Source organism: Diadema antillarum, unplaced genomic scaffold, assembly GCF_040938485.1.
Source record: "Diadema antillarum isolate AM-2024a unplaced genomic scaffold, OU_Dant_1.0 scf00000196, whole genome shotgun sequence".
Taxonomy (NCBI): Eukaryota; Metazoa; Echinodermata; class Echinoidea; order Diadematoida; family Diadematidae; genus Diadema; species Diadema antillarum.
The window spans coordinates 1,130,459-1,153,179 of NW_027271085.1; the positions used below are offsets into that span (position 1 = coordinate 1,130,459).

The 22,721-nt window shown below is 40.1% G+C and overlaps 1 protein-coding gene across 1 annotated transcript; it reads left to right on the forward strand.

The window, feature by feature from the left end:
* Positions 1–4,039: 4,039 nt before the first annotated feature.
* Positions 4,040–20,690, forward strand: LOC139723604 (methylthioribose-1-phosphate isomerase-like). Its single transcript, XM_071634836.1, has 6 exons — positions 4,040–4,410; positions 5,940–6,175; positions 12,922–13,091; positions 14,733–14,909; positions 16,774–16,998; positions 20,391–20,690. The coding sequence occupies exons 1-6, from the start codon at positions 4,234–4,236 to the stop codon at positions 20,516–20,518; spliced, it is 1,113 nt and encodes a 370-aa protein (XP_071490937.1). The 5' UTR covers positions 4,040–4,233; the 3' UTR covers positions 20,519–20,690.
* Positions 20,691–22,721: the final 2,031 nt, after the last annotated feature.

Genomic DNA, 22,721 nt, shown 5'->3' on the forward strand with positions numbered 1-22,721 from the left:
AAAACTCTTCATGTAGTTTTTTTTTGTTGTAACTATCGTTATATACTATGTAAAGATAACACCTGAAATTCCATAGGAATATCTGCGCTAAACTAATGCTCGAATTCACAGTGTATTTCTGCGCTCAACTAACGCTCGAATTCATTGTTGAATTTTAGCGCAAAACTAATGCTCGAATTCCCTGTGTATTTCTGCGCTCAACTAACGCTCGAATTCACAGTTGGATTTCAGCGCACAACTAATGCTCGAATTCCCTGTGTATTTCTGCGCTCAACTAACGCTCGAATTCACAGTTGAATTTCAGCGCAAAACTAATGCTCGAATTCCCTGTGTATTTCTGCGCTCAATTAACGCTCGAATTCACCGCTGAATTTCAGCGCAAAACTAATGCTCGAATTCCCTGTGTATTTCTGCGCTCAACTAACGCTCGAATTCACAGTTGAATTTCAGCGCAAAACTAATGCTCGAATTCCTTGTGTATTTCTGCTCTCAACTAACGCTCGAATTCACAGCTGAATTTCAGCGCAAAACTAATGCTCGAATTCCGTGTATATTTCTGCGCTCAACTAACGCTCAAATTCCCGTTGGTTTTCTGCACTGAACTAAAGCTCGAATTCCCTGTGTATTTCTGCCCTCAACAAACGCTAGAATTTACGTTTGAATTTCAGCGCAAAACTAATACTCGAAATCAAATTATTTCTTTGCGAAAGATATGTGCTGAAATTCCATGTAAATTAATGATATCACAAATTGGAATTAGTGATATCACAAAATGTATTTCTTGATATCAAGAATGTGAATTCGTGATATCTCGAATTGAATTCGTGATATCACGAATTGAATTTGTGATATCACTAATTCGATTTCGTGATATCAAAAATTGGTTTTACGTGATAAACCAATGGGTATTTGTGATATCAAAAATTGAATTTGTGATATCAGAAATTCTAATTTTTGATATCACGAAAGGGAATTCGTGATATCAGAAAATCTTTTTAAAAAGTAATATGGCTTGCCATACGGGCGGGGTGCGCTATGCTCAGCCGCTTCTCACATCCTGGTCACTGATTGGTTGGTGAGGAGACCGCCGACGCCGATGTGCTTGAATGAACTCTTCGGGGGTTGCTAGGGCTTACCTTCTATTGTCCAGAAGTGAAAACTGACTTGCGTATTCCTTGATCGCGATTGCGTCGAAAGGAAGACTTTTAGGGCGCTTTTCTCGAAAAAGTGATTTTCCAGACGTCTCAACATGCTCTCTTTTAAACATCGATATCTCCGCAGCCGGTTATTTTTATAAAATGTGTTATATATCAATTTAAAGCAGAAAGATTAGGGGATTATATCATGCAATTCTCAAATAATCGACCTCGCCCGACTTTAGGATCATTTTGTTGTAGCGGGTCACAAATAGATCTATCCGAAAGGGGAAAAAACACCTGTTTCAATACAGACAACTTTCAGGGAAGAGTGTGAAATAAACAACATAAATGAGTACATGAATCTGTGGTCAACGCTGGATTGAGAAGTACCAGTTTGACAGTTTACAAGTTCAAGTAAATATCAAGGGCTATAGCGGCTGTCATACTGTCCGATCAGTGAGTTGACCGTACCGTACTCGCGAGGAGCTGCGGAGGTACCGCTAAGCAACATGGCGGCGTGTGCACTGAGGCGTCGCATGCGGGGTGCGCGGTGGCGACACCGAGCTCAGCGGGTTGTGAATGGGTATGATTCTTCTATGTGTAAGAGTTCTGTGGTCCTACGCTGCCGTAGTCCATGTACGTGGGTAGCATGTACGTGGGTAGCCTTTAAACAAGGCGACTCGCTCTGCGTGCCCCCGTATAGCGCGTTTACCCCACAAACCTGTTGGCCGGCGAGTGGAGCGGCTCGCTCCACTCGCCGGCCAACAGGTTTGTGGGGTAAACGCGCTATACGGGGGCACGCAGAGCGAGTCGCCTTGTTTAAAGGCTAGTACGTGGGTGGACGTGGACCTGTAAATTTTACCTGGATGTGGTGAGTATATGGCGTATTGGATGTGTTGGTAAATACTCCGAAAATATTTTGGATAAAGTATTATCACCTACTTAGTGTGTTGTCAAAGCACGCAGTGTGTAAGTGCACTGCCCAATTGCCTTCAACTGAAACGACTAGGTATCTAATTTCTGCCACTACAACTACAAGAACCACTGCCAGCCAGAATCCTGATGGTATTTCACAGCAGCTGCCGGGAGGCGAACTATGGTACGTAGTCCCATATACTAAGAACTTTGCTGTACTATTTGTTAATTTTTCGTGCCTGCTCCCACAGCACAGGCTTACAGCACAGTAAGCGTGAGGTCTAGTCACGTCTCTCTGTGCACCAGGCCAGGAGCTCTCCGGGGTTTAGCCTGCCCTTGCCTTGCCCTTGCCTTTAGACTTGCACTGCTGGAGGAAGATATTAATTGTGTGAAACTTGTTATATCCTCTTGTTGTTCTCAGTCAGTGTTAATTTACTCAAAGTCTCAACACTAAAGTCAGATTTCTTAGCTTTAGAATAGTGAATGACGAGTTCACTTTCTTCGTCAATTCTGCCCACGATTCCGCCGTTTGGGCGCTTTTTCTGGAATCATCCCGCGACGCGACGTACGTCGCATCACATCACGCATCCAGCACATACTAAGTACCAGACTGGTATGTGCTGGATGCGTGATATGATGCGACGTACGTCGCGTCGCGGGATGATTCCAGAGAAAGCGCCCAAACGGTAAGCGGGCGGCGGAATCGTGGGCGGAATTGACGAAGAAAGTGAACTCGTCATACCTACAAAGTGATTATTTTGCTAACAAACTGGAGTATGTCATCTACCCACCTACTCTATCAGTGTGGAATAGTAATTTGGAATATATGGACAAGATCAGGTTAGTACTGATTTAATTTTTCTCGTTACGAATTTGTGTAAAAAGATGTCAGACTTCAGCTTCACGAGGCTGATTCGTGCGCGGAGAGGTGAGAGCCGCAGAAAAAAGCATCGAAAATATTTAGAGGATCTAGTCGGATCAGGCGGCTAGGTGCGGCAGTCTTGCATTGTGCGAACGCGCTGGCGCCCGTGTTTTGATGGGCGCTCTGCATCGGGTGATTAAAACTCGATTTAAAAAAAAAAAAACAGACAGGATTTTTTCTTCTTTTCATCATGGATAGTGGACATGTGTGTGTAACAAAAAATCACCGTGCAAAGTTGCGACAATTTATACGTCAGATGTGAGATGAATAAGAAGTGAATGGGGGGCCTCATGAGGCGGGGGGAGGTCCTCATGAGGAGGGACCATCCTCGTACGCGGGGGCGGTCCTCATGAGCGGGTTTCCCGGACTGATATTAAAAGCCAAAGCCAAGGGGAAGAGTTCTCCTTTTTTGAACCGACAGTGGACACTCGGCGATAGCAACCCACATCCCACACTCAACCACACTGAATAAATTTATTTGTATTCTAATATACTTCTACCCGTTCTACTTTATCACGTTACACGGGGTGCTTCTCATCAAAGCCTGCAGGCCTGTTCAGCAACTGGATGAGGGTTTGTGGTGTGGTGCGGTGCTTCAGACAGTGGAGGCCATGCCATTTGTGCTTTGTGCTCTTTCAAATGTAACACTAACAGGTGCTCAGCTCATTGTGCAAGTAAAATTTACTAAAAACAAATCTCTACCATGTTTAGTTGGCTTCTAACTTCTAAGTAATATGGCTGTCTTGAACTGCTCAACAGAGGGCAGTTCAATGATGTGTTGAGGAAGCCTACCCCAGTCTCTGATTGTCCTTGAGGGGGAAAAAAACAAACAAAAAACTGTATTTGTAGGCATCCAAGGTAGGGCCGGTTCTCTCTCATAAAGCGTTGATGTTGGCTGCTTCGTCATTTGTTTGTGTTGTTCTTTGTCTCTGTTTGAGGTAGTGTGGTATGGGTACTGCAATTTGGTTTTTTATTGCCTTGTAAAAGGTGGTAAGTCAAGCTTGTTTTCTTCTGTCTGCTAGGGTAGGGAGACAAATACTTTCCCTCATAGCCGTGACACTGGCCTCTCTCTGGTGAAGTTCCCACATACAAAGCGACACAGTATTTTGTATTGTTAACCACTCATGCCTTGAATGACGCGATTTCATGACTGCTTACATCCTCTTGCGTGCAAATCTTACATACAGCTGTACAGTCTACAGGTGCAGACACACTATTGACGGCAAGGATCTTCTAATTATATAGCAAACAAACAAGATGAGCGAGACAAATGGGCAGACTTCTGGGAAGAAGGCCCGACCCGGGAGCCTGGAGGCAATCCGGTACAAGAAGGGCGATCTGGAGATTCTCAACCAGCTTCTACTGCCGCTTCAGACCGAGTACGAGAGAGTGTCGTCTGCTGATGATGGCTGGCAGGCTATCAGGCTCATGAAAGTAAGATAAAAGAAGTTGATAGTGACCCTGCATCACAAAACCAACAAAAATTCATCAGACATGGATTTTTAGTTAAGGGCAGATTCTGGAAGAGCAGACTCTTAAGCTTTCTACATGTAAATGATGTATGGTATAACTCAATTCAAATGGACTCTCCTAACCTATCTAAATACTGGACAGAAGTCACACACTCTGGAAAAGTGTGAATTCAGAAAAGAGACTCTGAAGTACGTACAGGGTCCATTCAAGCACTTAATCTTTGCCAAGCTGCGCTAGCTATGCAATGAAAGGGACATATTTCAGGACGTACACTTGTAAACCCTGGAGCAACAACAATGAAGGGATTATCAGATCAGGCTGAAATTGAGCATGTTCTAGTAACACATTCTGTCTCCATGATTAATGCTTACTTTCAAAGCAGTAGCATTATCCTTTGAAAAGTCATTACAGCTGTAGACTTGAAAGTGAAAAGTGCAAAGGCTTTCAAGAAATGAAAAGGAGCCTCTAATAAATACCTGATCATTCTACTACTCTTAAACAACAAAAGGGGTTGTAAAAAAACGGCAGAAAACACACTTTCCCATTCGTGTTATGATCCCAAACTAAAGAATAATGTAGAAGAAAGAAAGTTCTTTCACAAAAAATGAAAAACTCAAGATTGACTTAGTTGACCAATTTTACCTGTTAGAGAGTCTTCACATAAAATCAACGGGTGCACCTTTTTGTTCATTTTGTGGTGCATAGTGACATACAAGAACATTTGTTGCCTCCAAACGATATTCTTTTTGCCAGTTGAAAAGAATGGACATACAGTTTTGTATTGGTTAACCACCTGTGTAACCAAAAGCAGTCAAGAATTACAAGCATTTGCCTTCCACAGTCAACTGCATGTGCTATTGAACAATGCAAATACATTGTACTGTAAAATTGGAAATTTTCGTGCATTTTGCAATATCAGAAGCTAGCACAAAAATAAAAGGATGCAAATAGTTCAGGGTGCCATATTTTCCAGTACCTGGTAGTTGATGTCTTGATTCTGTGAAATTAAAGAGACTTGAAACTCTTCTTACCCGGGCAAGCACAAAAACAATTGCACAAAAATATCCACTTTTATAGTACCAGATGGCAATCAGACTTGATGTTTATAAAGTAAAGAATGCTCAGGACTCGCCAAATGTCTTGTGAGACACCGTTAGGACCTCAGAGAGGGGTCAGCAAATGTAAAAATCAGCTAGTCAAGGCAGTACTTATTGCTCCGTACTTCTTCATACACATGTTGTAGCAAAACAAACACACTACTAGTGTACGTTGGAAATGTTCTTATCTTTGAATTAACGGTACAGAAACCTGGTATTCCAAGTGTCTATTGGGAGCAGGTTACTTGCCTATATGTAGTGCATTACCCATTAGTGTATTATTTTATGTTTAAATGAGCTCAGGAAAAAGACAATAATGGAGTGAGCAATTCTTGTTGCAATGGTAGTGAGTTTGAGTATAGTAACCATCTGCTATTGTTGTTTCCCATTGAGGTTAGAGGTGCTCCGGCCATAGCCATAGTGGGTACACTCTCTCTGGCCGTGGAGCTGACCGGGATGGACTTTGGCAGCAAGGAAGAGCTAGTCACCCACGTCTGCGACCGCTTCAACTATCTCAACACGGCCAGGCCCACAGCGGTCAACATGTCCGAAGCTGTGAAGCGATTCACTGCCCTAACTCAGCAGCTGGCCGCTGATGCTGATTCCACAGTGCAGTCCATCAAAGACAGGTGAGTACAGGGTTGGATTAACCCTTACAGTAGAGGTGGGCTATAGGGTCAATTTTAGGTCATATTTTCAGAACATGCTCATCACACCTTAGTTTGATGACATTTTGCCTACTGACACCATTTTTGAAAAAAAGAATGAAAAAAATTCAAAATCCGGGGTGCCCTGGCCGAAATCGTAAAAAATCCAAGATGGCCGCCGTTTCGGCTTTAAAAAGACATTTTTGGCCATAACTCGGCTATTTTTTGGTCTATTGTGATGGTTTTGGTGTCTAACTCCATGTTTTAGGGGTCAAGGAAATGGATTATCATGATAATTTTAATGGAAAACCTAAGCTTCCACATGAAACTAACCTTTTTCCCCATATTTAGGGTTAAATTTCCTTCTCCTTTACCCCTACCCCAACCGCCATATTTTGCCCTTTTTCCGCATTTTTTTCAAGTCATGTTAACTACCATACTTTTGATAACAAGTTCTAGCAATCTGGTTTTTTTTTTCTACCGACAATACAGCAAGAAATATACAAATAACTTACGGTATACATGTATGTGTCATGCCAATACTGGTATGTGGCTGGTGCATTCAGAATGCATGGTAACTGTGGAACCAGTATTAAATAATGTATCTGCTTTATAGTGTCCTTTAACATTCTGGTCCTAAGACCTTTAACAATACAAATAAATAAATGGGCATTTCCGTGAGTTGTGCGACATGACCACCAAAATTTTACCCGCATATTTCAGGACAATTGATAATCTTACTTTGTTAGCCATAGTTTGAAGTGTGTGAAACCAACTTTACCTTTAAGAAAAGTTCCCTTTTGTGCATTTTTATACCTTTTGAAACCAGAAAGCATTTTTTGACCTAAAAATCCCTAAAAATGCATTTTTGTTGCTCTTTGTGATTATTTTTTATATTTGAGGCTCAAATCAAACTTTGTTTGGTTTTACAAATCAAAAATATATTAATCTAGCAGTAAATAAAGTGGAGACCTCGATATAAGATATGTACTTCGGACACCAGCGTGCTCTTACATAGCTCGAGAAGCTGCTGTAACGTGAGTTACCGAAACATGAACTTTTTAACCTAGCAATTTTACTATGCCCAACTGAGACATGGTATTTTGGATTATCAAATAACTATGCAGCACACATCCAAGAAATATGATGGGACTTGTAGTCTTTGCTTCAAATTCTCATAACAGAGGTCTTAAAATTGTAACGTGAGTTACCATGTAACGTGAGTTACCACAATGTAACGTGAGTTACCGACTTGATTTTTCTTCAATACCAAGAAATGATATGAAGGTTGTGATTGTAAGTAACCAATGAGTACATGATTACTGAACTCTTGTATTAAGATTCTATTTCCAGTAGATTGTTATTCTCTTGGTCTCTCTCTATCACCAAACCAACTGGTCTACATGTACAATGGGTTGTTAACTTCTGAAAGAAACTGTTCCATATTTACTATTTAATATTACAGTGCATGTATGCTGATCTGTTACGAAAGTTGTTGAAAGACATTTCTTCTAATGCTGCATGGACCTTGTTCCAGCAAATTATCAAAATTTTGTGATAACTATTAATAGCCTCCTGATTGGGATAATCACTGCATGATTATTCTTGAAAAGTTCTTGTTTTTGTAATTCAAGTGATTACTATTTGACATTTCATAGTTTATACCTACCTGTATAGACCAAAGCCATTGTTTATGAGGCTGAAACATTTACGTGTATGAACAGAATTTTAAGATTGGAGCTCGCTTCCTGCTGTTTTTTCTGAGATTTTTGAGAACTGAACATTGTGAATTTGACACGCTTATGTGTTTTATACTATTCTACTCTGAGGTTTTAGCTATATTGTTGCAAAATCCTACAATGAAACTTTTCCATGTTTACTATAATTTACTTTACATGCTGATCTATTACCAAAAACTTGTTGAATGTGAACCTCATTATCAGACATTTTCTTTAAGAGCTGGACAGTCATGTACCTTAAAGCAAACTATCCACATTTTGTGATATTAATAGTTAGCCTCCTGATCACAAAATATTTACTATTCATGTTTTTCATTAGGATTTACTGCTTCAGTCTGCTTGATTACTCTAGAAAATACTGGTATAATTTTTTACATGTATGTACAATTTAAATAATGGCTACTTGACATTTCATAGACCAAAGCCTTTGTTTTTTAAGGCTTAAACATTTATGAACATGTTTTATTAAACTGATCAATACTGGTAGCAGATAACTAAAATTTATCTGCAGTTTCTGTAATTCAAGTCTAATTTCTGTACCAGTTTAGTATAAGAATTTGTAAACAAATCAAACATACAAACAATTGATTATTGAGTAATTTAAACAATTATCAAATAATTGGAATATAAATTGCATTGTTTAAAAGTTAAAAGATTTATTGAAATATTCATTTCTGAACCTTTAAACTCTCCACAAACTACATGTACAGGTCTCTAGTCTCGTGACTCAGTGTATTAAATGGAATAGTTTATGGATGACTTGTTTTATCTAGATAGCCTGAAATTCATTTAAATCTAGTAAAATAAAAAAACAAATCAAATTCTCAATTAAATCCTCAATTTCTGATGCATTTGTTAACTGGAAAAGAGTGTAATTCAATGAAATAGACTCTGTTTCATATCATTTTGTTGAATACAATTTTTGTCTCAGTACAAATGAAAGCTTGGAAAACGACTCAATTAAAAATAAAATTTATCTTCAAGTTGGTATTCTAAATGTAAAGTTTCCTGCCTTTTGGTAATCTCATGGATAAAATGAGATTAATTACTGTCAGATCAATGTTCAAATCAATTTAGGTTCTTTATTCATGGAGTTTGTTCGTGAAAAAAAGTTGTCTTGGTAAGTTTTCTTTGGATTATTAAGACAAAAAATCGTCTTGTGATCATGTGGACAAACTGTAACGTGAGTTACCGTAACGTGAGTTACCGCTTGACATGACGATACCTGGAGAATGTAAGACAATTTGAATTTTTACCATACTCGGTGATGTATGTTGTTAGTCCATGACTTTGACACAATAGACTTTAAAGTCTCTCTGTTTCTTGTTTGAGGAAACTTTTGAATATAAGACATGCCAAATTTTTGCATGTCCAAATTATGTAACGTGAGTTACCGACATTCATAGTGTTTTTTCTCATAGTTCTCATAAGAGTCTGTGGATGTAATGTTGCTGTGAGGTAGGATGGAGGTGCATGATACTCATTCACATATAGTAACTCATATCACTAATCAGGTTTTAAGGATATTGATCTCAACGACCTAATTTTGAGTTCAAAATGTAACGTGAGTTACCGTGGAAATGCCCAAATATAATACTGAATAATAACAAATAACTTACATTATACATGGTTTACATATGCACATATCGGTATAGTGTGGCTTGTGTATTCAGGATGCATGGTACAATTGAACATTGTAACAGAAGCCAGTGCTTATACTGTATAGTCTTTGTAGTGCTGATAAACATTTGGTATTCAGACCTGTAGTGCATGACACGTATGTAAACCATGTATAGTGTAAGTTATTTGTATATTTCTTGCTGTATTATTGCAAGAAAACACCACACTGATAGCTAGAACTTGTTATTAAGAGTATGGTATTTAAAGGGGCATAGTCCCGGTAGTGTAGATGGCGCTGTTGATGCTACTGCCGATCACCGTTAGCATTGGTACGAAGATTGCCGAAATTGAGCTGTCATCAAGAGTAAAGCGCGTAGGTGTTGCTAAGTAACGTTGCCTTCGTTGTCTTCTCTGCGCATCACGCAGTCTGTAGTAATGCCAGGGTGCGTGCATATGTGCTTCTTAATATGACATCACAAAAGAAATTTGCTGAAGCTGTCATCCCCCTGAGCCGAATCATGAGCCGAACTGTGATCGGACCACTGACACAGTGGATCGGACTTCTTCGGACTCGGGAAAGTGGGCCAAAGCGTAAGCGCCCAAGAGAAGTCGATAGCATAGGTCTCTATAGGAAACTTGCGCCGTGCGCCCGCGTACGCATTTGACTAAAACACCGGGACCATGCACCTTTAACATGACTTGAAAAAAATATGGAAAAAAGTGCAAAAACTGGCGGTTGGGGTAGGGGTAAAGGAGAAGGAATATTTACTATTATATCTATTTATTCATATCTTTAAAGGTCTTAGGACCAAAATGTTAATGGACACTGTAAAGCAGATACAGTACAATACTGGTTCCACAGTTACCATGCATTCTGAATGCACCAACCACATGAGCAGCATTGGCATGACACATACACCGTAAGTTATTTTGTATTTCTTGCTGTATTGTCGGTAGTAAAATAAACCCAGATTGCTAGAACTTGTTATTAAGAGTATGGAAGTTAACAGGACTTGAAAAAAATACGGAAAAAAGTGCAAAAAATGGCGGTTTGGGTAGGGGTAAAGGAGAAGGAAATTTAACCCTAAATATGGGGAAAAGGTTAGTTTCATGTAGAAGCTTAGGTTTTACACTAAAATTATCATGATAATCCATTTCCTTGACCCCTAAAACATGGGGTTAGCTACCAAAATCATCACAGTAGACCAAAAAATAGCCAAGTTATGGCCAAAAATGTCTTTTTGAAGCCGAAACGGCGGCCATCTTGGATTTTTTACGATTTCGGCCGGGGCACCCCGGATTTTGAATTTTTTTCGTTCTTTTTTTCAAAAATGGTGTCAGTAGGCAAAAAGTCATCAAACTAAGGTGTGATGAGCATGTTCTGAAAATGTCACCCTCTATAGCCCACCTCTACTTACAGTGCTTTGTTTGCCTATTGACAGGTACAATAATTGTGTGCCTTATTTGCAGATCAGCACAAATGTCTAGTATTCTTGCAGTTAAAGAGAGATGACTTTAATTCGGGTCTAGGGCAATTGCCCCCTGGGCAATTACCCCGGACCCTTCCCCTAGCCCTAATCCTAATCCTAATCCTGAACCTAATCCTAACCCTAACCCAAACTCCTAACCCTAAACCTAACCCTAATCCTAATCCTTACTCTAACCTTACCACTAACCAGCATTTAGCCGGGGGGGGGGGGGGGGGGGGGGGGGGGGGGGGGGGGGGGTAATTGCCCTCTGGGGGTAATTGCCCGGATACGGTCTAATTCCCTTAAGGTATCCATGTCACCCTGGTCTTTTTGTTGGATTGAGGCACATTGTTTTAACCCAAGTTGGCTGGCTAACTTTGGAGGAATTCAGTGAATGCTGAAAAAGCATGACAAGTTACGTGTTAGAGTCTAGGCACATACATTGTGAAACATCATTGGGTTACTGCACAGTTTCTTGCTTTAGTTGTTGTGTAGTGTCATTGTTTTTGTTAAAAATGATGAAAGGTGCAAAATCTGGGGTCATCCCACTAGACCGACACCCACAAGTTATACAGCCCACGAATTCGACATTGAAAACAGGTTCATGAGTCATACAGCTCACGAGTCATACAGCCCATGAGTTCGACACTAGGTAAATAAAGCCCATGAGTTCGACACTAGGCAAAAATAGCCCACGAGTTTGACAGATACAACACGGGGCTTAATGTGTCTGTTTCGTGGGCCTTGTTTAATAGCTTTAATAGTGTCAAACTCATGCACTGTATGACTCCGAGTCGTGAGCTGTATTTCATAACTCATGGGGTGTATGACTAGTGAGCTGTATGACTCGTGGGCTGTATGACTCGTGGGTGTCAGTCTCGTGACGTGCACCCCCAAATTCTCGTACTGCGGCTTCAATGATTGGTAAGAAAAACAAAATGGTTGAGTAAAATGTGCCATTACACATGTGGACACTCATTAACATTATTAAGTATTGAACATCAATATGGAGTTATATTTAAAGATTGCTTCAAATATGGAATGACCTAAACAACAGGTATGCTTGACACATGTTTTTGTTTGTTTAATGTGTGCTTGTTTTTTTTTTTTATTAGGGAGTTACCAATATGACTCCTCCAGGCATGTGTGGAGAGAAGCCTCATTCAGTTAATGTCTCTTACTCTATGTACATGTCTAGAGATTTTTAGTACCTCAAGATGTAAAGGGGATTCCAGTTTAAACAAAGTCCTAGGAGACAAGCAATTTTGTTTTGCTTCATTGAAATGCTATCATGGAAGGGGCTTTCTTCCATAGATACTTAATTTTTGTGTGAGTAATCATGCTTGGCCATTAAGATGAACTTGGCTTGTCTTAAATTCTGGAAAAAAAAACCAATATATATATATATATATATAGGATTATATATTGATGGGCCGTGAGGCGAGAAAAGGGCCCTTAGCGGTAACGGCGTGGAAGTTTTACAAAGCAATACGCGCAAAAAAAGATCAACTAGCTAACTGCGCGCGCATGCATAGACGCATCAAAAAGTGACAGGATTTGGACAAAACATGCTTTTTTTCAGTGTCGTAATGGGGTCATTTAGGAGTGGAATTTCAGAAAAAGGTTTGCATATCTAATACGTCAGAGTTCCTTCTACAATGTGGAGGTGAAAACTCATATTCGGTATTTAATGCCCTAAGGGCCCTTTTCTCGCGTCATCACCCATATACATGGGATGTCTGTATAAGTATGTTCATGCATATTGTTTGCATTAGTATTTCATATGACAAGCCATAGAATTCACTTGCTTTTAATTTGCCACTTATTCCATGCCCCTGAAAATCAGGAAAATGTCCACACCACGAAAATATTCACTTACGCAGTATTACTTTCGTTGCAGGATCATAGAAGAAGCAGAATCCATGCTTGAGGTTGACAGACAAACCAACCGTAGCATAGGACTCCATGGGGCCAACCACATAGCCAGCAAGTCCGGGAACGCCAGGCAGACCATTATGACCCACTGCAACACGGGCTCCCTGGCCACGGCTGGGTATGGCACAGCACTTGGTAAGTCGCTTGCATCGTCCCAAACACCAACAGCAACACTAACACCACCACCAACAACAACAATTACAAAAACAGCACCAACAATATCACCATCACAAACAACACCACATGATGACCATGACCATCACCAATAGCAACATACTCGTACACGTACATCACCAATAACAACAACAACAGTAATAAAATTGAAGGCAAAATCTGGAATATCAGCTGAAACTCCTATACACAGCAACAACAGCAGCTAACGGAAAAACAAGTAGGTTCCATATTCACTGAATAAACCCGTCAATGAATACTGCAAGATCTCTGAAGAGAGTTCCTTGAAAAAAACAAAAACATAAAAGATAAATTAGTGGAATCATTCATAAATTATTAGTGGAACATTCACTTTTCTGTGCCTAAGCCTGATACATGTATCTGTGAAGTTGTATAGAAATTTCACTCACTGATGCACTTCTAGTGCTGATCCGAATTTCTCCCATTAGATCTATTTCAAGCCGTCTTTCATGTACATAAAGCACCACATACATTTCTAGTCAAGTTTCTGGTATTTGGAAGTTACACTTCAGCTTAACCCTAACTAGGCTGGGGGGGTGGGGGGGGGGGGGGCTCCGAGGCCCCCTCAACGTTCCGAGTGATGTATCGCTATCGCAAAAAGCTATCGCCGCAACATTTCATGACTTTTTTTACACCAAAGTTTGCGATACCCAGGCGTGCGGTTCCGAAGTTGCGCGTACTAGTAAATATGTACGTGCATGTCAGACCAAAAATTGCTCAAAAACGTGAATTCGTGTACAATTTCAATGCCAACTGTGCTTACAGGCAAATTTCATAAAAGCATGATTATTTTAGGGTTTTACAGATAAAAATCAATTAATAGCATATTTTTTTGTTCGGAACAATGTCGCGGACAAATTTCATTGAAAAAACAATGAAAAACATAAAGTCGAAAAAACATAGAAATACATAAGAAATTCAAAAAACAATTGAATACTTACGCAATTTTTTCTGATGGCACAATTTTTTTCTCTTACATTTGCTAAGGACACTAAAAAGAATATTTACACAAAAATGTGCCTGTTTTGAGCTTTATTTTGTGATTTATACCAAATTGTCTAATTTCATGCCTCATCATGCATAAATTAGCATAATTTAGCATAAATTACAATTTAAAAAAAGATTAACTTCATGGTACTTTAGATTACGTCATAGGCAATGTTTGTGCCGATTTTCATCGCGATCGCGTGGTCGGTGGCCGAGATCTGGAGGGGGGGAGGGGCCTGGGAGCCCCCCCCCCCACACACACACACACACACACACACACACACCCCGGCTCTATAATCTACCTAAATAGCCCGGCCTAGTTAGGGTTAATGAATAACAATCTAAATCCATATTTACAACAGTGTACAGTTTTGTTTGCCTTACTAGACACTGATGAATTAGGTTTAATAGCAAAGTTAAACTAAGCGCCTTGGGTCATTAACCTGTTGAGGATGGGCTGATTTGGCTACAACACACATTTCCCAGAGACACCTGCCCTAGTATACTCAGGACTTGTTCTCAATGGGTTAAGAGTTGAATGACAAAAATATCCATAATTTTGTATGTTACTGTTTGTATCAATTACATACAATGTAGGTGTCATAAGGGCTCTCAATGAGAAGGGAATGTTGGACCATGTTTACTGCACCGAAACTCGGCCGTACAACCAAGGAGCAAGGCTGACGGCATATGAGTTGGTCTACGAGAACATCCCTTCCTCCCTCATCACAGACAGCATGGCTTCGTTCTGTATGCTGAAGAAAGGAGTAACAGGTTTGTCATCGCAAGAACTTGTCTTCTTCGTCTTTGCGATAATCATCACTAGAAGAATCTAGTTAATAGAATCCTGTCAGGTGCCTACACATACATCCTTGGACAAGAAGTTTTACCCACCACGTCCCTCTTTCAACCCAGATGTATATGTAAATGGGTACCTGGCAACGTTAAGGCATACTGGTACTGCCCCCTGGAAGAGCAGTGGCAACACTAAAGAGGGATTCTTGAATAAAAAAGAGCATGGAGTTTAATTATCATGTCCATTTCCATTTTAAATTGCATCTATGGCAATATCTTCATCACCATATTTATCATGGTCTCCATCACGTTCATTATAAAGGATATCTATACCATTATCTTCATCACCTTTTTTTGTAAAATTAAAGAATATTTATATCACTATCTTCATCAACCATAATTATGATCATTTTCTGACATTGTCATTGTTAGGAGGATTTGTTCTACCAATTCTCTCCATTAACAATATCCTTTTTTCATCAATGCAGCCAAGTTACCCTTCAAAAAGAGACTGTGTTTCAAACTTTCAATTTCAATGAATTTTCCCAATTTTTAAAAACAAAGTCATTAAAATCTTATAGGGTGAAAAACATTTGACACTCCTTATAAACTGAATTTCAAAGGTTTGTATATTTAACCCTAAAAGGGCCAGGCTTTTTTGGCTTTGCTAAGACCGGAGGGGGCAGATTCCGCCCTCCCCCCTGAAATCTTGGCCATCGATGGTGCGATTGCGATGAAATTTTGCATGCGTGAGACTCGCGTCATAATCTACAAGATTGTGTTATAAGATTTTTTCAAACTCTAATTTTAATTAATTAATTATGCAAATTAAGCTCAAGATCATATTTGAGCCTAATTAAAAGCATTGAGAGTCTAATTTTTGATCTGTAAATCTGTTTTAGCATATTCAACAATTGTACATCACAAAAACTTCCAAAACTCATTTCAATTCTTATGTATTTTATTGTTTTCAGAATTTCTTATGTATTTCCATGTTTTTCAACTTTTTTTATTAGAAATTGTCACTAATGACTTTTCTACCATAATTAGCATAAAATTAATCAATGAAAGTGATTAATTGTAAAAATAATCAGATTTTTATGCCTTTTATGACAGAGCACTGTTTTCCATAGGAAATGTACACAAAATCACAAAATTGTGCCCGTTTTGGGGCGACATTCCGTTCTAACAAAAATGGGCATTGCTTCGCAAAAGTATGCCCGGACGTTGCAAATTTAGTCTCAAAAGTTGCGCAAGACTTGAACAAAGAAATTAAAGAAGCCTCGCGACGAGGCCTTCTCATGTTACAGAATTATGGCGCAAAACGTCGGGGGGGGGGGATTCCGCCCCCCGGCCCTTTTAGGGTTAAGGCTGCCTTGCAAGTCCCTAATGTATCATTAGCTGCTAAAGAGTTCCGGTGCGTGCTCCAAAATACACCAAGGATAGACAAATTCACACCGTGCCTCATGAAACATGAAGTGTTGGGGTCATTACACTTCTGTGTGGCAAATGCTTGCAGAGGAGTGGAATCGTGCCTGTTCAGATGCTTTGAAATTTGCAACTACACTGTATAATGTAGGGGAAGCTAAGTTTAAATTGTTAATGCATCTTTTGTGTGATGATAACAACATAATTGCTCTCAAGGTACATACATTTATGACAGATTCAGAATTTCTAAGAATGGAAAAAAAACCCCATAACACACAGTTACTGCAGCAATTTTAACAGACTGTGTCTTTATTATTATTTTTTTAATTCTTTGTATTTGTTCACTACGAGTGCACTCTTGCAAGTGTCTCAGCATTCAGTATTATCTTCATTTCCATTTTCATTCTGGTTGCAGCTGTCGTAGTAGGGGCAGATAGAGTCGTTGCCAACGGTGACACGGCCAACAAAATTGGCACCTACCAGCTGGCCATCGCTGCTCGACACCACAACATTCCATTCTACGTCGCTGCGCCTGTCACGTCGTGCGACCTGAGCCTCGCCTCCGGCGATCAGATCATCATTGAAGAGCGCCCCCACAAGGAATTGACTTCCATAAAGGACATGCAGATTGCAGCTCCAGGTATACACAACACGTTCCTGCCATTGAGAACACCTTGTAGGAGTCTGATGTTTTTAACTTCCATCATCCCACTCTACAAGCCTTTCTACATGAATACATGATCATGATACAAAATTATTTGAAGTAGTTGCTCTGTATTGATTAGAGGTCGACATTTCAGCAACAAAATGATAACGTAGTATTGGTGTGAATTTGCCCGAAACCAATGATTGTGTGACAGAAGCTATAATGTGCCGCAATGTGGTCCTATGCAGAGCTGCCTGATTTGTGTGTGTGTGTGTGTGTGTGGGGGGGGGGGGGGGAGCTTCCTGAACTCAAAGTTATCTCTACATGGGCAGGTAGCAAAATATTACAGTCTTCTTGATTTTTGAAACATAAAGTGTAAAGTTCCTCCCTGATTGATCTTTAGAGTCTCTGTAATAGTGTTGGATGAAGGTCTGCAACCCCACTTGTGAGGAATTATAATATTTCACAGTTAAAGGGTTGATTAACTATGATATGGATCTCATATTGTGGACAGAATGAAATTACTGAAGGTGACACAATCAGTCACCTTTGTATCATATGTGACCGTGCACCTCAAAACGAACATAAAGTCACACACACTGATCTTTGCGTAAGGACTGAAAATAAGTGAAATGGGTCAACCTAGCCGAACTTGACTTTTTCATATTTTCTGAAAGAGCGGGTCTTCTTTTACATTATGCTAAAATTTGGCATCATAAAACGGGCAGGAAAGTGTGTTTTTTTAAGCAGTTTATCTCGAACATTTTTGGTGGAATAGTGTGATTAGGTGTGTCTTTAGAATCCCTTTTTCATTTCTGAAAACCTTGTCCACACTCTTCACTTTCAACTCTAATAACTTTTGACAAAATAGTGCTACTGCATTGAAAGTTGGCATTAATTATGGACAGAATGTGTTAATGAGGAATGCTTAATTTCAGTTTAATCTGATAATCCCTTTATTGTTGTTACTCTGGTGGTTTACTTCCTGTTTTTTATTCCATTCATCGCACAGCCAGCACAGTTTGGTAAAGATTAAGCGCTTGAATAGACACTGTACTTCAGAGCCTCTTTTCTCAGTTCACACTTTTCCTGAGTTTGTGCTTTCTTTCCAATAGTTAGATAGGTTAGGAGAGTCCATTTGATTTGAGTTATACATCATTTTAAAGCTTAAAGTCTGCTCTTTCAGAATAGGGTCTTAACTAAAAATTCATGTCTGGCGACTTTTTGTTTGTTTTGAGGTGCAGGGTCACATATGACATGTGGTGGGGGAAGTGGTGGGAGCCACTGAAATGCTGATTTAAATTTACAGTGTAAATCAAGTATTGGTGACTGATCCGAAAATCAAAACGAACAGTTCCTCGGTTTATTCATCACTTTAAATGTTTCCAGTCAGTTAACTCTTAATGTGCCAGGCCCGAAACCCCTAACGTGCCAGAGGTTTTTGCCTCATGCAAGAACGTTTCGAAACTGGACTGACAATGAAATTTAAAACCACCATATCTCTGAAACTATTGACTGTTTTGAAATGAGTTCTACACAACATATATCAAGAAATTACTGTTCTTCCGTGTCATGCAGTCAGTTTGCCATAATATCTATCTGAACCTGAAATATTGCAGAAATAATTGACACATCAAAAAAATTATTAGGAATTTTTGTGAAGTGTAGAACAAAAGAGTCAGTCGTGTTTTTTCTTCAATAGAACGCTCCCTTGACTCTGTGAGAAAGTTTTAGAGCAACATCTCCTCTTTCAAATGATAACAAAATTGCCTTCTAGAATTGTATGATTCCAAAGATACTAGTAGTTTGTTTTGTCTTAGCAATTTCTCTTTCTGCCTCAGTAATTCATTCCCAAATCTGAGTCCTTTAGTCCCAGATCCTGTATTTCAAACTAAAGTAATTGTCCCGGGCCCTGGAAGAGTGTCTTTTGTCCACTTGAGAAGGAATAACCTACTAATCCTTCTTTTGTCTAAGCGGACTGCGGGTGTGGGCGGAGGGGGGTACTCTATTGAAATCGGCAGACCTTTGTCCGCGCACAATTCCTATGCTAGCGTGGGGACTATTAGTGATGTTCACCAAAACAAAAGGATGAAAGACTTGACCGACGAACAAAAGCTGACACTCTTTGAGGGACAAAATCAAAGCAGCTTCCCGCAGGACAGCAGCCAAGCGGAACAATGCGAGTGGAACTGCATAGACAATACACGCAGATTCAATAGCATACACACGCGTGGTTTACCAATAAGACTTTGGATTCATACACATCTCGCAGAGGGTGCGCTCGCTGCGGATTTTCCCGACGCGAAAAAAATACATGTAGCTGAAAAATCATGTATTTACTCAAAATTTTGCAATGTAAGCATCCTCATATTTTTAGTGGAGACGATGGCTATGCTAATCAGCTACCAGTGCATATCATAGACAGTTTCTTTGTATAAGACATTAGGGTACCACAAGAACTTAAATGATCAATGCTTTTCTCGCTCTTGTTGGTCGCCGATCGGCGACCATGGCACGTCAGGACTAAGGTCGCCGTTTGGCGACCATGGCACGTTAAGAGTTAATAATGAAAATGAAATAAGATAATTTTCTGCTTCCATGTGTTGTCAATAATGCAACATAGTTTTGGTTTGCTGCTTTCATTTTTAAAAGACCTACTGTACTAGCCTGGGATTTGCGGAGTGTAACCTGTTTGGGTATTAAGAAAATAAGAGAAAGAATAAAATAATAAACAGTATATACTTACCACAAATCTGAAGTATACACACAGCAGATAAATCTTAACTGGAGTCGACTGTAATTACCAATGAGCGTACACTTCGCTGCAAATATCAGCTGACTGGTGCTACATGTACATATTCCTTGTGTTTTAATATACCCAATGGGCATTGAGTTAATTGGGGTGCACGTCACGAGACCGACAGCGACGAGTCATACAGCCCATTTGTCATACAGCTCATGAGTCATACAGGCCATGAGTTATATAACTCACGAGTCTTACAGCCCACTATAAGCCCACTATAAAGCAAACAAGGCCCACAAGACCGACACATTAAGCCCTGTGTTGTATCTGTCAAACTCGTGGGCTGTTTTTACCTAGTGTCAGACTCATGGGCTTTTATGTTTTTGCCTAGTGTCGAACTCATGGGCTGTATGATTCGTGAGCTGTATGACTCACGGACCTGGTTACAGTGTCGAACTCATGGGCTGTATGACTCTTGGGTGTCAGTCTTGTGGGAGGACCCCATTAATTGTACCAACAATGAATCGGTTCCAAGCTACACAATCTTCAAGTTGAATTGATTTTGTTTTATTCTTTGCTGTAAATATTTCTGCACACAAGTGCTGATTTCTTGCAATTAACCTAAATCTTTGCCCTTCTCCAGGAATCGGCTGCTGGAATCCAGCCTTTGACGTGACGCCGGCTGAACTCATTTCGGGGATCGTAACAGAACATGGCGTGTTCACACCTGCTGAGCTCGAGGCGAAGCTGACACAGCTGACTTCTACATGATGATGAGATGTACCTAATTTTCGGAGGTGAACATGTGCACAAAGAACCAAGCTCTAAAGGATTTGTGTTCAAAGGAGAGTTTGTGCCCCTTGGAAGGAACCTCATTCAGCCATCTTTCAGTGCATGAATCCTGTAATTGCCCAGGCTCAGCTTTATTTGACAAACCTTTTCACCAGCGTATAAAGGAGCTTCCACATCACGTACAATACTGGTACTGGTAAAAAGAAGTAATAATTACAGAAGAAAGAAACAAATTAGTTGGCTTTGCAATGCATTGTATTTAACTGCCTCCATAGATTAGCTGGTGACGGGAGCAATGTTTCTTAAGAGTTACCCATACCAGCCGACTAGGTTTGGTTCTTGCAGGGTCCACATCCTTCTTGCCCCGCACGTGGAGAACCAGCATACGATGGACACGTCCATACGAAGGATCCTATTCAGGAGTCTTTCTTGACTCTTGAATGTCTTGGGCGGACCTGAAAAGTCTAGCCCCACCTCCGAAGTTGCGTTAAACCCTAGGGTCGCAAATTAATGCCTGCATGGAGGCGACCAAGAGTTGATGCCGTGGCATTTGGGGCTTGTTATGGGTGTATCCTCACCGCTACTTTCCACCTGGAGTCCAACGGAAACATGATTTGGCTGAATAGTGAACACTTTTCGTCCCGCCTCTGTCTGCTTCATGCCAGAGTACGCAAGCAATAGGTCTATCCTTCTTCGTACATGCAAAACTTCCATTAAAACCAGCGATCCTTCTCTAGAAGAGATGTTCCTTTCTCATAATTTTGTTTGCCGTTATTGCTTTCTAAAGATCAACTCTCATCACCAGTACACTATCATCTGTTTCCATCCTGGCCGTGTCCGCTTTCATTGTATCACGTGCTTGATTATCTCGCTTTCTTTGTCCATGGTAATTTGAACACATGTCACAGTAACGTGTAGCACACGTATGATCTTCTAATTTGGGATATCGCTTATGGTGACTGACATTCTATCACACAAGTCATTCGCAGGCTGTGTGAAAGAAATATTCGTGGAGTTAAATATCTGTAGAGAGTATCCATACGAAGAAGTTGTTCCAATTTGTCTTTTTTTTTCTTGCCACAGAAATGTCTAGGTGCAGTTCTCGAACTGACAGATCTGGGGGCATTTCATGAAGAACTTGTCGGATAAGAATATCTGACAAGTCAATTATATCCGACAAGTTTTGAGAAATTCTTTAGTCTGATTGGCTGATTTCTCTAAACTTGTCGGATATAATTGACTTGTCGGACATTTTATCCGATAAGTTCCTTCATGAAATGCCCCCCTGAAGGCAAATGCCTGCTATTTGGTGCGTGCTCCCTTTGATAGTGAGAGACCTGAGGTCGATCTGTAGGACTCTTTGTGATCCTTCACTTGCGTACAATAGTCCTCTGAGAACTTATTGGTACTCATGATGACCTCTGCCACCCCCTTGTGCCACTACAATGACCTCTGAATCTCTACTCACAAGTGCTATACTAGCATTCTTTAATGCTGCAACGATGACCTTGTCACAAGTATATCCAAATGTACTCAGGAAAGAAAAGACTTGCAATTCGCCTTGTTACCAAGTCTGCAAACAGGGGTGTTTTTGATTGATGGGATTGTCTTTGTGTTTCAGATTCTGTAACTTGTATTTGGAGTATTTGCCTCACATTACTGACAATAAAGTCTTTACGCCGTTCAAAACTTACGTAGGCTCCAGAACAAATCGTGAATAGAGTCTCTTTCAGAAGAACATTTGGGAACATTTGCTGTTACACACATGCTGGAAACAAAAAGGTGCCTTTTTCAATTTGCATCATTTCTTTCCTTTTCTGTCCGACATCTTTTTTTCCTGCAAATGATTCGGGGAAAAAAATGTGGTAGCTAATTGCTTGGGAGCTTCCCTGGGAAAATCACTCGGTGCACCGTTTAGTTTTGTTTTTGAGAACGCACACATTGTGCATCGCTTTTCCTCCTTTATTCTGTAATAGTGAATTATGCGATGTTCATTTCGAAATATACATGTATGTCATTTTTAACTTATAGTATTTCTATCTCTTTCATCCCAAGGAAAGAGACAGAATGCAATAGAGCCACGTAAAACGGTTTGAAGATCCTAAACAAGAGTGCTGAGGGGGGGGGGGGGGGGGGGGGGGGTAGCAAACATATTATACTCGAATAATTCTCGAGGTGTAAA

Bases quoted from the DNA above. Each gene is read 5' to 3' on its own strand.
- LOC139723604 (XM_071634836.1), top strand. From the start codon at position 4,234: ATGAGCGAGACAAATGGGCAGACTTCTGGGAAGAAGGCCCGACCCGGG. The intron at 6,176-12,921 runs GTGAGTACAGGG...CTTTCGTTGCAG, and splicing joins GTGCAGTCCATCAAAGACAG to GATCATAGAAGAAGCAGAAT. The intron at 14,910-16,773 runs GTTTGTCATCGC...TTCTGGTTGCAG, and splicing joins GCTGAAGAAAGGAGTAACAG to CTGTCGTAGTAGGGGCAGAT.